This window comes from Capricornis sumatraensis, chromosome 6, assembly GCF_032405125.1.
Source record: "Capricornis sumatraensis isolate serow.1 chromosome 6, serow.2, whole genome shotgun sequence".
Taxonomy (NCBI): Eukaryota; Metazoa; Chordata; class Mammalia; order Artiodactyla; family Bovidae; genus Capricornis; species Capricornis sumatraensis.
Window position 1 is genome coordinate 86,278,480 of NC_091074.1, and position 15,876 is coordinate 86,294,355.

The following is a 15,876-nucleotide window of genomic DNA, read 5'->3' on the forward strand; positions in this document are numbered from 1 at the left end:
AAAAATATAAAACAATTCCACTCTTACTAAATTTTTTGTTTTGGAAAATAGTTATTTTTCATGAAAAAATGCTCCTTATGTTAACATTAATCATGTTATTATTGTTAGTTCTGAGTGAACTAGTAGTTTACATTTTCTGTTTTAATTCTAATACAGTAAATATGAATAGATACAAACTACATCAACAAAAGATCTTTAGGGGACCTCAATTTGAAGAAAGTAGCCTTGTGAGAAAAAAGTTTGAGAATTGCTGTAATAGAGGTTTCTTTCTAATACACATTAAAAAAGATACTGAAGAAAGATTTCTAACTAGAAAGCTATCTTATTACCTATATGTTTTCCTATGTTTAAAAAAATGGTGGAATAACCATTTGCCTGCTGCTGCTGCTGCCAAGTCGCTTCAGTCGTGTCCGACTCTGTGCGACCCCATTGACGGCAGCCCACCAGGCTCCCCCATCCCTGGGATTCTCCAAGGCAAGAACACTGGAGTGGGCTGCCATTTCCCTCTCCAATGCATGAAAGTGAAAAGTGAAGTCCCTCAGTCGTGTCCAACCCTCAGCGACGCCATGGACTGCAGCCTTCCAGACTCCTCTGTCCATGGGATTTTCCAGGCAAGAGTACTGGAGTGGGGTGCCACTGCCTTCTCCGATCCATTTGCCTACCAGAATGCAAATGCCACATAAGCATAAATAGGTATGTCTGTTCTCCATTATTTCCCCAATGACACATAATCTTTAAATAATAAATGTCTTTATGAATGACAAGTAGAGAAATGTAACTCTTAGTTTAACATATATATAATATGTATACATGTACATAGCTACATTCCTTAAATATTATCAAACATGATGATTTCTCTAAAGAATCAAAACTCCAATCTCAAGAGATGAAGTATTTTTCTTTCAAAAAGCACTGACCTAAAGAGGGATTAAAAACAATAAAATTTAACTTAATATTGTTTCTGAAACTGTGTTTCTTTTCATTCTCTAAATTAATAACCAGGTTCACAAGAGTCTACTTAATAAATACAACAAATTAAAATATCAGGAGAAAAGAGAAGGAGCTAAGAAAACGAGGAGAAGAAAACAGAGAAAAAACAGGGTAACAGGAAAAGCAACAGGAAAAGAAAAGGGAGAAAAAAACAGTAAAGGCAAATGAGATTTTACATATAACTCTTTAAAAAAAAAAAAGACTAAAACTTCTGAAACCCCAAAATGACTCTTACTTGCCCAAATAAATTTAGTCTTTAAACAAGTTACCTACTAAGGCGGTGTCTAAGTACCTGGCATTTCTTAAGCTCTCGCTTCAGCTGGAGAACTGTAATATGCTGTGGTCCTTCTTCCAGGTTTCCAACAGGCCGGTGTCCTCTGAACAAGGTGACCTCCTGGGTCATGTTAAACCATTCCTGCAGTTTGTGTTGCTGCTTTTCGTTTAGTCTCACAGAATCTTTTAAATCCACCAGGAAGGTAAAGGCTTCCTCTAAACAGTTTTGGTAACCCAGACATTCTCCTTGTAGCTGAGTGACTTGCTCCTCAAGAGAATGGATCTTATTTTTATCAGGAGTCCCCTCCTGATGGATCTGGCTAGTTTGGCTGCTACTAGCCTGCTGGCTTTGCAAAGCTTCTCGAAGCAACTTAATCTCAAATTCCATTTCATCCATACGGTCTGACTCAGGGCTAAAGTTTAAGGTGGGTTTGTTTCTAATGTTGCGTGCTCTGTTAGCATATTTGAGAGAATTTAAGGACTCGTCAAAATCTGAGGAGGATGGGCTGACACAAGTGATCATGACGGTCTTGGCACTGCCTCCCAGGGAGTCTTTTAGAAGCCGGGTAATTTTAGCATCTCTGTATGGAATATGTGAACTCTTCTTGCGTGGGTCTCCAAGAGCACTTATTACATTTCCTAAAGCCAGCAACCCACTGTTGATCTGAATGGATTCTTTGAAACGTTCGCCAGTATTCCCCGTTTTGGTTACTCTTTCTGATCCAGCCAAATCCACAAAGTGGAACTTTGAGACAATATGCCGATGGGAATGCCATGATCCATCTTCAGCTGCCTTTCTATTTTTGTCCACTTGACAAAGGCTGATGGTGAAAATTGCGTGTGATCTACTGGAATGCTCATTCATTTGGGTCGTACCCGTATGCCTGGCTGCATTTCCCATCTCCAGGAGACTCATCACTTCATCTGCACTCTCCACCTGGCATTCCTTGGCCCCAACAATCACTTAAAATAGCAACAGCAAGTTTGTAAAACAAGTTTTAATCAAAATACAGTAGAGTTAAGTTAACCACACAACAATTTTCATTTGCTAAGCTGCCCAGCTAAGACAGGCCCTTTGAAAAAAAAAAAAATCAGTATCTGTATTTAAAATGGATAACCAACAAGGACCTACTGTAGCAGATGGAACTCTGATCAATTTATATGGCAGCCTGGATGGGATCCAGGGGAGAGAACAGATACATGTATATGTATGGCTGAGTTCCTTCCTTGTTCACCTAGAACTATCATAACATTGTTTATTAATCAGTTATACTCCAATACAAAGCTTTTCTATCAATAGCATTAAAATAAAAAAGTAACATCAGCAACATCATTAAATAATTTTAGATAACCTTCTAACAGGATTATTTTAATAGATGGCATTCATTTTGATGTTTAAATTCTAAAAGATGTAATATATGCATATATGTTTTAAACAATTTAGGGTGTTTTTTTTTGGAATCACATTCAATTCTTTAAGATGGCTGATAAAAGAAAAATTCTTGATTCCAGTATTTTGATTTGTAGAGCCTAACATACTGATTAAAAGATTATAGATTAATTATCTATATAACTCAAAAGAATTAGTAAGTAGTAAATTAATTGAAAGAAATTAGCCTCTTTTGAGTTTCTTTAATATTCAAGCCATCCTAATAAGGTTTTTTACCACATACCCAGTAATAAATGAATATTTCAGTATAAATAAAGCTGGTTATTCATTCCAAAAAAACAGGTTTCTCCTATGTAACATCAGAGTGCAAGGCAACTCAAAAAAAGCAAAAAAGCTTCTATTTCAATGGCAGAATAGAACCAAAAAAAACTGAAGCTTACTACATGCATTATCCGTTTATATCCAAAAATATTTCAAAAAGGAGTAGGTAGATTTGGGATTTGAATCACAGCAATAAATCTGTGCTCAAGATACAGCATCATGCTTCCTCTTTAATCATATCCTAACATGTCACTCTTTCTTGAAACAATATTCACTTTTTTGCCTTGTTTTCAACATGACAACTCTTCTTAACAGCCCAGTTCATTTAAATTTCTAAAGTACCTGTACTACAACAGGGAGTGCTAAACTATGGTGATTATAAAATATGACAATGTAAACATAAATCATAGCATGACTTTTAAAAAGTTTTCTAATGCTAGGCTATAGCTTGGCACTAACTATGGTCCTCAAACCCAGTTGAAAATCACCTGGGACCTTTATAAAAGGCAAAGTACCAACACCCATGCCCTATCCTATACTACTTCATCAGAATTTATGAAAAGTGGGGCACAGAAATCAATATTTCTTAAAAAACTTCCAAGGTGGGACTTCCCTGGTGGTCCAGTGGCTAAGACTCTGCATTCCCAATGCAAGGGGTCTGGGTTCAATCCCTGGGCAGGGAACTAGAACTCACGTGTCACCCTTGCACCATGACTAGAGAAGATTGCATGCTGCAATGAAGATCCAGCACAGTCCAAAAAAATAAAAATGCTTAAAAAAAAGAAAACTTCCAAGGTGATGCTAATTGTGTAGCATCCAGGCTGGATACCAACTACCACTTGACACAGAGAAACTCAATACATATGTCAAACAAGTGCATGTGGGTTGTGAGTGGGACATTTTATAAGGTAAGCAGCAATTTGTCTTAAGACTTACATTCTACTAAAATTTTTGCAGGATTGCTATCAGTTATGAAGTATTTTGATCATTAAGCTTATCAGGAGTGACAGTGTACACTTCTGTACTTTCTATTTTACAACAAATGTATTATTTTTGTAACTTTTAATAAAAGATAAAAACATTCAATAATTACATTTTATAAGATACATAAGCTCAAAACATCAGTCTGAATTTTGTCTAGAAAAGATAAACTATACAAAATTATCTAATAAGGCTACCGAGTACCATGTATGTTTTCTTTCAAAAAAAAAAAAACCAAAACCCAATTCCTTCAAACACTCAGGAATGCTAGGGCTGCAAAGACAGGGCCTACAAGGAGACAAGCTTTACTGCCCCCTGCAGGCCAATGAAGGAGCTAACAATCTTATTTTCCTAACCGCTAGGAAATGCCTCAGGCATGATCATTCCTCTGGCAGGATCCTTTATCTCCAGCAAGATTCTACTAAATGTGTTTTCTAGCAGAAGACATGCAATAACACTCACTGTTACTAATAATCGGGAAAATCCAAAACCTAAATGTAAGGTCCAACAACGGACTGTTAGTCAAATAGATTATATATTCAGAAGATAAAATTACCACATAAAGTCATAAATTTGAAAAATATTTAATGATGTGGAAATTCTTACAATATAAATATTAAGTAAAAATATAAGATATAATATGATACGTGGAGTTGCAAGTCTAATTTTTTAAAATCAGAGAAAGAAATCTGGAAGAAAACACGCCAAAATTGAGTTCTGAACTTTAACTTTCTTCCTTATACTTTACTATGTTTTCTAAATGTTTTATGTTGAACATATTATCTTTTAAAACAAAAAAGTAGAAAGTGTTATTCTTTAAAATACTTGTATTTTGACCTTCCCATTCTCACCTTCTCCTATTTCCAAACAGACATTTAATGATATTAACAAGTTGACAGTACAAAAAGTCAAACCTTGAGAAGCGCAACAGAGGACAGATATTAAATGTCAGTATGAAGGAGCAAACACAAAAACTCTAAATTAAATTCTTTTTTAAAAAAGAGGAAGCAACAGGTGTGCTGGGACCAAATCAGAAAGGCAGAAAGGACAGTTCTGGATCAACTTGGATGAACACAAAAGGGAGAAGCCATCCCCATCTCAGGGTAACTCTGCGAGAAAAAAAACAATGCAAAACTAATTTAGCCTATGTCATAGTCTTTCTTAAGGTCAGACCAGGAAGGGGGCAGATTATTGGAAATAAATACAGTTGATCCTTCAGCAACATGGGTTTGAACTGTGCAGGTCCACTTATACATGGCTTTTTTTTTTCAGTAGTAACATACTACAGTACTACACGATCTGAGATTGGTTGAATCCACTGATGCAGTACCATGGATACAGAAGCCGACTGTAAGTTATGCTTGGATTTCTGACGGCATTGGGGGTCAATACTCCTAACTGCCAACCCCCTCCACATTGTTCAAGCATCAGCTATATTTTGAATTACAACTTAATAACTTCATCATACCAAGTGGTCTGAACTTCTACTTTTTACCTAGGTGAATTAGCTGCTACTGGTAATCAGTAAGTTACTCCATTTAAAAGTAAAAACAAATTCATTTTGTTTCTTTGTCTATTTTTAAAGAATCCTTGGAAAATGTCCAGAAACTGAACTAGATCATATTCATTTGCTAATGAAGGCTATTAATTAAGTAGGCTACTTTACCTGTGTTTCCCTTTTCATCTTCTCGGATGTGAAGATCTTTTACTAATGTCTCCAATTCTAGAAGATCTCTTAGGTCTTCCTTGTATACTTCTATATAAGACACTTTTATATTAAAGTCAATGCTAGGCTTTCCAGAGATGTTTTGAAATATTTCTTGGATAGCACGAGGAATGATACCTTTTTGACCCTCCACAACTGAAGCTGAAAATTTAGAAAAAGAAAGCCCATCTGAAACTTAAGATATAAGAAAAGCTACAAGCAATAAATTTACAGTCAGGGAGCTCAATCTAGAGCTCTGTAACAATCTAGAGGGGTGGGAATAGGGTGGGGAGAGTGGGAGGGAAATTCAAGAGGGAAGGGACATATGAATACTTATGGCTGATTCACACTGCTGTATGGCAGAAGCCAACACAACACTGTAAAGCAATTATCCTCCCATTCAAAATAAATTTTTAAAGATTAAAAAAGTTACCATCAATAAATTTACTTTCTCAAATTTCTATTACAAATTTTTAAAAACCGTAACTATAAAATTCAGGAGCAAAAGTTTTCACATGCGTGCGCTTACTCAAACTTCATTCATGCATTCATTAAATATTTATATAGTACCTACTATGTGCCAGGCAGTATTCTAGGACCCCAGGAACCATCAGTGAACAAATCAGGGAAAAGATCCCTGCCCTTATGGAACTGTACTAGGAGAGACAGACAACAGCAAAAGAAGAATAAGTGAATTATATCATATATTAAAAGGCATTAGGTATGCCTGGAGAAAAAAATACGGCAAGGTAAGGGGGACTGGAGGTGTAAGGGTATTTGGGTGGAAGGTGATTGCAACTTTAAATTGGAAAGTCATAATGTGGGCATCACAGAAAAGCTGACATTTGAGGAGAAACTTGAATGAGGTGGCAGAGGAGCCATGTATATATCTGAGTGTCCCAGACAGAACAGCAAGGGCAAATGTGCTAAAATAGTGTGGTCCAGAAACAAAGGAAGCCCGTGTAGCTGGAGCAGAGGGGCCAAGGGGAGAGAGGCAGGGTACAAGGTCAGAGAGGTGACAGAAATCAGAGCACGCAGGTGCCTGTAGACCACGATAGGCTTTAGGTCGTATTCTGAGTGACGTGAGTCTCACTGGAGCAGAGGAGTAAGCTGGAATTTAAGAGACCATTCTATCTGCTGGGTTTTACATCGATCATAGAAGGGCAGGGGTAGAAGTGGGAGACCACTTAGGAGACCAGTGCACTAACCCAGGAATCTAGAGAGTTCAAGGGAGAGGAGGACATGATGGTGACACAAAGTTGGCAGCAGAGAAAGATGACAAGTGACCAGATTCTAGATTTATGTTGAAGGGAGAGCCATTAAGATGCCCTGACAGGCTGGATGCAGAATGTGAGGGAAAGTGATGAGTCAAGGACAACTCTAAGGTTTTGCCTTGAGTAAGTGGAGCTGTCATCAAGTGACAAGGGGAAGAGTGTGTGTTGAGTTAATTTAAGGGAAAAATGGCAGAAGTTCATTTTTTATTTATTAAGTGTGAGGTATCTACTAAGGATACAACTAAGAGGGTGTGGTTGGATATACGAGATCAGAGTTCAAGACAGTAGTCTGGACTGGAGGTTAAAAATTGGAAGTCAGGTAGCTACATATAGATGGTATTTGTAAGGTCAGACCCGGGGGGCCATGATGGGCCGCCCCTCCTCTCCCTCCCGCCAGCGAGAAAGTCCCTAACAGAGGATCCTCCCAGATCCCAGGGACCAATGACAGCACACTTCGCCGGTTGCCATGACGAGCCGCCCCCTCCTCAGTCCCTTACGGAGGGAGCCTCCCAGATGCCAGGGACCAATGACAGCACACTGTCAGCTAAAGCCGCCCCGTCCCAGCCGCATAGAGAAACCTATCAGCTCGCGATGCCACGAGCCAGCAGCCTATCCAAACCTCCATCCGCTAGCCCAGCCATCCCTTGCAACGTGCATATATAAACAAACTTCCAACGCGGTCTGGGCGCGCGGATTTCCTCGACCTGCCCTGTTCGGGTCCGGGAACCCCGCCCGGGTCCGGGAACCCCGCCCGGGAGCGCTTCGCCATTAAAGCCCGTTAAACATTTTTTGGGTGTACCTGGTCGTCTTTTACCTAACAGTATTTAATATCATGGGGCTGGTTGAGATCAAGAGGAACCGCTGAGAGTCAGAAGAGAAGAGCACCAAAGAGTGAGCTCTGGGCATTTAACCATTTGTGGGTTCACTTAAGAGGAACTATTAGCAAGAGAGTAGGAGGAAAACTATGAATGTGGTGACCTGAAATCCAAGTGAAGAGTATGTACCAAGTTTGCTGAAAGGCCAGTTTGACTGGAATGACCAACACATTTAATAAAGTGAAGGTCATCTGTGATATCTTGACAACTGCCGTATCAGATGGAGAGAACTGACACCATGAGTCACAGATGAATGACACTTTCAAAGTTCTGCTACAAAGAGGAGCAGAGACGTGGGATGGTGGATGGCACGTGGAGTGGGTAGAGAAAGGGGAAGTGGGCAATGCTATTAATTATTTTAAGACACAGCAAAGACTGAATTAACCAGCATTCTCTCAATTATTAACACTAAAATACTATTAAAATCACACTGTTGTAACTGATGAAAGATTGTGTTCACAATGATCTGATCACTATGATTATTCACTATTTAAAATACCATGTGAGCAAAGATTTTTAAAATTGATTATGCCCCATTTCCTCAAGGTGAGCAAATCGGTCCTCTAAAACACAATGAGAATGTAAACTCGGACAGCTTTTTTGGAGAACCATTAGTTTCGATAGTATCAAAAGTTGAAACCATAATCACTCTCTGACTCAGAGACAGTTCTACAGAAATACATGCACATACAACCAAATGTGTTATATAAGGATCACCAAAGAGGTCTTGTTTCTGCTTTATTGACTATGTCAAAGCCTTTGAATGTAGGGATCACAATAAACTGTGGAAAATTTTGAAAGAGATGGGAATACCAGACCAGCTGACCTGCCTCTTGAGAAACCTATGTGCAGGTCAGGAAGCAACAGTTAGAACTGGACATGGAACAACAGACTGGTTCCAAATAGGAAAAGGAGTACGTCAAGGCTGTATATTGTCATCCTGCTTATTTAACTTCTATGCAGAGTACATCATGAGAAACGCTGGGCTGGAAGAAGCACAAGCTGGAATCAAGATTGCCGGGAGAAATATCAATAACCTCAGATATGCAGATGACACCACCCTTATGGCAGAAAGTGAAGAGGAACTAAAAAGCCTCTTAATGAAAATGAAAGAGGAGAGTGAAAAAGTTGGCTTAAAGCCCAACATTCAGAAAACTAAGATCATGGCATCCGGTCCCATCACTTCATGGGAAATAGATGGAGAAACAGTGGAAACAGTGTCAGACTTTATTTTGGGGGGCTCCAAAATCACTGCAGATGGTGACTGCAGCCATGAAATTAAAAGACATTCCTTGGAAGGAAAGTTATGACCAACCTAGACAGCATATTCAGAGAAGGCAATAGCAACCCACTCCAGTACTCTTGCCTGGCAAATCCCATGGACAAAGGAGCCTGGAAGGCTGCAGTCCATGGGGTCGCTATGAGTCGTACACAACTAAGCGACTTCACTTTCACTTTTCACTTTCATGCGTTGGAGAAGGAAATGGCAACCCACTCCAGTGTTCTTCCCTGGAGAATCCCAGGGACAGGGGAGCCTGGTGGGCTGCCGTCTATGGGGTCGCACAGAGTCGGACATGACTGAAGCGACTTAGCAGCCGCAGCAGCAGACAGCATATTAAAAAGCAGAGACATTACTTTGCTAACAAAGGTCCGTCTAGTCAAGGCTATGGTTTTTCCAGTAGTCATGTATGGATGTGAGAGTTGGACTATAGAGAAAGCTGAGCGCCAAAGAATTGATGCTTTTGAACTGTGGTGTTGGAGAAGACTCTTGAGAATCCCTTGGACTGCAAGAAGATCCACCCAGTCCATCCTTAAGGAGATCAGTCCTGGGTGTTCATTGGAAGGACTGATGTTGAAGCTGTAACTCCAATACTTTGGCCATCTGATGCAAAGAGCTGACTCATTTGAAAAGACCCTGATGCTGGGAAAGACGGAGGGCAGGAGGAGAAGGGGATGACAGCAGATGAGGTGGTTGGATGGCTTCACTGACTCAATGGACATGAGTTTGGGTAAACTCTGGGAGTTGGTGATGGACAGGGAGGCCTGCGTGCTGCAGTTCATGGGGTCACAAAGGTCGGACACAAATAAGCAACTGAACTGAACTGAAAGATGACTTGTAATTGAGAAAAAATTTCTAACGCTAACAAATCCATTAGTAGGAGAATGGTTAACAACGGTATATCATGCATCTATTTTTAAACAGATGTCTAAGATCCATAAAGTAAAAAAAAACTGCAGAGCAAATTTCACTTGGGTAGAAGAAAACATACATATAGATCTATGTGAAGGGTACTTCTGAAAAAATTCACAAAAAATGGTTACCTCTGGGGAGTTAGGACAGGGAGAGAAAAGAAAGGAAAACTTTCATAGTTGTAATACTTGAATTTTTACCTTCAGAAATACATATATAGTCTAAAAGTTTTAAATATATATTACAAAAATAAACTAAATATGCTGTATAGAATTGGAAAAAGCACAAAACAAAAATGCTGACAATCAAATGACAAGACAACAACAACAAAACAGTTTAAGGCAAAAATAAAAGATTTATAAAGAAACACTAAAAGCCCCAGGAATGCAACAGGCATTACTGGTACCAATGAAGTTCAAAACAGACAGAGGTAGTAGAAACTGAGCCCAGGTTAGGTCAACTTATCTCACAGTCCTATGCACTAAAATATCTCTCTTTAGACCATTTATTACAATGCAGGTAGACTATTATTGTATTCCAAATCAATGGAATGCAACTCATTTATGTTAGCAAGAACCCTTAAAAAAATATATTGGTGTCATATTTCTTGACACTTAGCCAAAAAGCACATTTTGAAAAAAGCTTGAGCTTTTTTCCCCTGGTGGTTCAGAATCCACCTGCAATGCAGGAGACCTGGCTTCGATCCCTGGGTAGGGAAGATCCCCTGGAGCAGGAAAATGGCAACCGACTCTGGTATTCTTGCCTGGAGAATTCCATAGACAGAGGAGCCTGGCATGCTATAGTCCATGGGGTCGCAAAGAGTTGGACACAACTGAGGAACTAACACCTTCACTTTCATGGAAAATACATTCCAAGCTACAAAAAAAATGGCTTACAAACGAACCTTAAAAACAACTCGCTTTCAAGTTGAAGATTATCAATGTTCAAATTTTAGGCAACAGACATTCTGAAAACCTGAGCCTTATTAACCTGGACAGTCATTCACTTAATTCAAGATGCAAGACAGGGGAACTCCCTGGTGGTTCAGTGATTAGGACTGCACTTTCACTGCCCAGGGCACCACCAAAAAACCCCAAAAAGATGCAAGATCACCATCGTGTGGCAAGTGAAGGAAGCTGCAGGTTTTCCCAGTACAAGAAAGTGAAAATTCCTTCTAGAGAGCTTCCAGGAACTAGCCAATAGCATTATTTATAAACTCCAACATTATATATACATTCTAGCTTAGAATATGAGGCTGATCAGAAATAGCTCATTCATTTCCCATTTCAACAGATAACAAAGCACAGCAATTCAAAAGATGTAACAAAAAGCTGAATTACAAATAATATTTATAATTAAAGCTTCAAACTGTATTCTGGTAACCAAAAGATCCCATTGTAAGGTCGGACCCCGGGGGGCCATGATGGGCCGCTCCTCCTCTCCATCCCGCCAGCGAGAAAGTCCCTAACGGAGGATCCTCCCAGATCCCAGGGACCAATGACAGCACACTTCGCCGGTTGCCATGACGAGCCGCCCCCTCTTCTCCCCCGCCGACGGGGGAAGTCCCTAACGGAGGGAGCCTCCCGGATCCCGGGGACCAATGACAGCACACTCCGCCAGCTAAAGCCGCCCTGCCCCAGCTGCATGAACCGCGCGGCCTCAGCTGCATAAGCCACCCCGCCCCAGCCGCACAGAGAAACCTATCAGCTCGCAACGCCGCGAACCGGCAACCTATCCAAACCCCTTCCGCTAGCCCAGCCATCCCTCGCAGCGTGCGTATATAAGCAAACTTCCAACACGGCCCAGCGCGCGGATTTCCTCGACCTGCCCTGCTTGGGTCCGGGAACCCCACCCGGAAGCGCTTCGCCATTAAAGCCTGTTAAACATTTTTTGGTGTACCTGGTGGTCTTTTACCTAACACCCATGTTCAATGTCACACTTATATTCCTGAAACAGACTATTTCAGAAAGAAACTATAAAGTTTTATACTTCAACAGCCATCATTTAGCTTTCATACACTATTTAAAGAGTATGCAAATGAAAAGTTTTTAGACATTATGCTTGGTAAAAGTTGGTAAATTCAAGGTTCTGAAAAGAAGGAAAATGAGTGTGACTTTCAATAAGTATTACACTGAAAAAAAAAAAAAAAGATTTTCATTTTACCCCAGTGCCTAACATGGTACCCTGTGCTGTGCTTAGTCACTTAGTCCTGTCCGACTCTTTGCTACCCCATGGACTATATAGCCCTCCAGGCTCCTCTGTCCATGGGGATTCTCCAGACAAGAATACTGGAGTAAGTTGCCATCCCCTCCTCCAGGGGACCTTCCCAACCCAGGGATTGAATCCAGGTGTCCCACATTGCAAGCGGATTCTTTACCATCTGAGCCACCAGGGAAGCCCTAGCCACTGCAAATGCAATCATTTACTGGAGAAAAAAACATTATTTGCATGGTCAATAATCAAACAGTAGATGGCTGACCTAGAATTGGTGCTCTATAGGTAGCCTGGGAAATTGAAAATGCTATTTTCACAAAAACATCAAGAAATGCAACTTCAAACAAAGTGTAATTTTTCACCTACCAGATGGTGAGAGAAATATTTTGAATTTATGAGTTCCTGTGACTGGCAAGGATAAGAGCAAATAAATGGCTTTCATATATTGGTAGTGGAAATATACACAGGTACACTGTTTTTGGAGGATAATTTGTCACTATCTATTCACATTTTAAATGTGCACACACGTAGCACTAGTGGTAAAGAATCGGCCTGCCAATGCAGGAGACATAAGAGAGGTAGGTTCGATCCCTGGGTTGGGCAGATCCCCTGGAAGAGGGCATGGCAACCCACTTTAGTATTCCTGCCTGGAAAATCCCATGGACAGAGGAGCCTGGCAGTATGCAGTCCACAGGGTCGCACAGAATTGGACACGACTGAAGCAAATTAGCACGCACCCATTACTCAACAAATTTACTTTTAGGAATCTATTCTACAGAAATACTAGCACATGGATCCAAAGTTAAATGTACCAAGATACACACTGCAACTTTTTGGGGGGGCACTCCGAAGCTTGTGGGATCTAAGTTCCCTGACCAGGGACTGAACCTAGGCCATGGTGGTGAAAACACCAAATCATAACCACTAGACCACCAGGAAACCCCTTGCAACTTTTTATAACAGTAAAAATCAAACCTAATCATTAATACTGTCCCTTAATGCTGGAATGGACGAACTATGATCCATTTAAACTATGGAATATTATATGTGCAGTCAAAAAAAAAAGGTGAAATCCTATGACCTAAATGGGAAGAAATGAAATGATATTTTATACTGTTAAATAAAAAAAAAGTTACAGAATTACAGGTATAAAATACCTCATTAAATAGACAAATAACAAAAAAACAAAAACTACATGTGTGAATACTTGTAGTAAGCCTAGAAAATGTCTAGAGGACTCTAGACAGTAACGTACACAGCAAGCTGTTATTTCCTAGGAATGAGAAAAGCTTTCATTTGTTCAATTTGATTTCTTAAGCATCATATGCAATTCTTTTTATAATTCACATTAATTTTTTTAACTGGGTAGGGGGGAATCAAAAATTATTCCTAATGGTGATATTTCTTTTGGAATGAAGTATTTAGACCAATTAAAATGTTTTAGGACAATAGATAACTTTAATAACTTTTTCCCTTAAGGAATTAAGATTGGATTCATGGCCTTTTAAAAAACAATTTAGCTGTATGTCACCAAGCAGTGAAAATTTTTTAACTCTTATTAGTATAAGGCATATACTGAGTCTTAAAGAACATAAAACATTTGCCAATCAAAAAAACAAAGCTAAGTGCTCAAGAAAACCCACAACCTGTAGTAGAAAAAAACTGAATTATTTATCAGGAGACTATTTATATTATACTAAAATAATCTAGTATCTTTAATCTCTTAATTGTATATCACTGTGATTCTAAAAAACAGGAAGGGGTAGGAGATATTGGGCACTTATGACTCCTCCATTTAATCTTGGAATGAGAGCTGCATCAGACAACACAGCTGCCCTCTAACTCCCTACCAATCCCTGCTTATAAAAAGAGATGTTCCTGAAAGTCACGTATTTAGTGTTTGAGAAGCATCAAAGCAAACACACTGAGAATCATTACACATAGACAGAATATTAACAATAATTTTAGACCATGATACATATGCACAACATTCAAAGTTTGTTTTTAGTGGGGGGCGGGGGGGAAACCCAATACAGTAAACGATCTCAGCAGAGAACCTAGCTCTCAATCTCATCTCCATCACCAGCCACCTAACTGAACAAGCCCTTCATTGCTCTTTGGCTGAAGCCAAAGAAAGGAAGAGAAACTACTTTCAAGGTTCCTTCCAGCTCTAAAGAAAATCCTATGATCCCGCCTTTCTCAACTAGAATTACAAACAACAGAATTTCTATCCAAAAATATTGTTATAAAAGTAAAAATTTGCTTATACATGAGGTGATGGATATGTTAACTGGATGGGAGGAATCCTTTCATACTGTATATGTTTATCTAATAATGACGCTGTACACTTTAAATATTTTACAACTGTATTTGTCAATTATATCTCAATAAAGCTAGAAAGATAAAATAGAAATCTGGCTAGAAAATGTTTAAAAAACACTTTACGTAATATGTTTCTGCTACTGCCTCTATGTCTTAGTTGCAGGGCTCTCAACATTTATAATACTAAAAGATGCAAAATCTGATCATGTTAACTCATTTCTCTCTTATTTGAAGTTCTGTTCAAAATGAGAAAGTGGTGCCAGAGGCCAGGGTTGGGAGGTGGTGAAATGGGTGAAGGTGCTCAAAAGGTAAAAACTTTCAGCTATGAGATAATTAAGTTCTGGGGATGTAATGTACAGCATGGTGACTATACTTAACAATATGTATTGTATATTTGAAAACTGTTAAGACAGTAGAATTTAAAAGTTCACATCACAAGAAAAACATGCAGTTACATGAGGTGACTAACGTTAAGCTGTGTCATTCTGCAATATGTAGATATATCAAATCATTACGCTATATACTTTGGACTAACACCATGTTACAAGTCAATTATATCTCAGAACTGTGAAAAAATGACAAAGAGCTGAACATTGAATATTGTCTTAAAGGTCTTTTCTCAAGCAAACATCATGATAAATTAAACTGTTTAATGAAACTTCAATATTTAAAAACAAATCTTTCAAAAATGATCTTATGAACACATCTAATTATCCTATTCATTATTTCACTCAATCAATATGCTAAGCACCTACTATGTGTCGGGCACTGTCGTATTTCAACTTCTTTCTCTTATCTCAAATAAAAGTCAGAGTACGAGAATCTTACCAACATGGCCTCCTCCGATGGTGTATGTCTTCCCAGATCCAGTCTGTCCATAGGCAAAAACGGTTGCATTATAGCCCTCAATGAGTGACAACACTAATGGCTTTATACAGGTATTATAAACTTCATCTTGAGTGGAATTTTTGCCAAAAACAAAATCAAAAGTAAAGATTCTATCTCTCCCAATGATAATTTGTTGGGTGTTTGGAATAACTCTCACACAAGCTTGATGATTATGAAGAACTTCTTTGCACAGCAGAGGTCTAATTCTTATAGCAACTTTAACTGGTATTTCTTCCATGGCAGCTTAGATTTTACTAAATAGATTTTCTACTTAATATCCATCATCTAGTGTGAGACACATCCATTTTACGTAAGATCTGGACCCCTGTGTATCAAAATAAAAACAAAATTTAGTTATTGACTCTTCTTTCCTAATAAACTAACCATCTTCTAAAGTGAAGTCAATTAGAGCAGGCTTTATTCCAATATAAGATAGCTACAAAGACTTAATC

General features: G+C 39.0%; 1 protein-coding gene across 6 annotated transcripts in view; it reads right to left on the reverse strand.

Moving 5' to 3' along the window:
- KIF27 (kinesin family member 27) overlaps positions 1–15,662 on the reverse strand; it is an 81,151-nt gene extending 65,489 nt beyond the window's left edge. For 4 of the 6 annotated variants that reach the window (XM_068974161.1, XM_068974162.1, XM_068974164.1 and 1 more), the window contains exons 1-3: positions 15,365–15,662; positions 5,622–5,822; positions 1,283–2,226 (exon numbers count right to left, since the gene is read on the reverse strand). In XM_068974161.1, the coding sequence (XP_068830262.1) occupies positions 1,283–2,226; positions 5,622–5,822; positions 15,365–15,662 (1,443 nt within the window). Of the gene's footprint in view, positions 1–1,282; positions 2,227–5,621; positions 5,823–15,364 lie in introns of those variants that run through there. The other 2 variants (XM_068974166.1, XM_068974165.1) reach the window with 1 other exon arrangement.
- Positions 15,663–15,876: the final 214 nt, after the last annotated feature.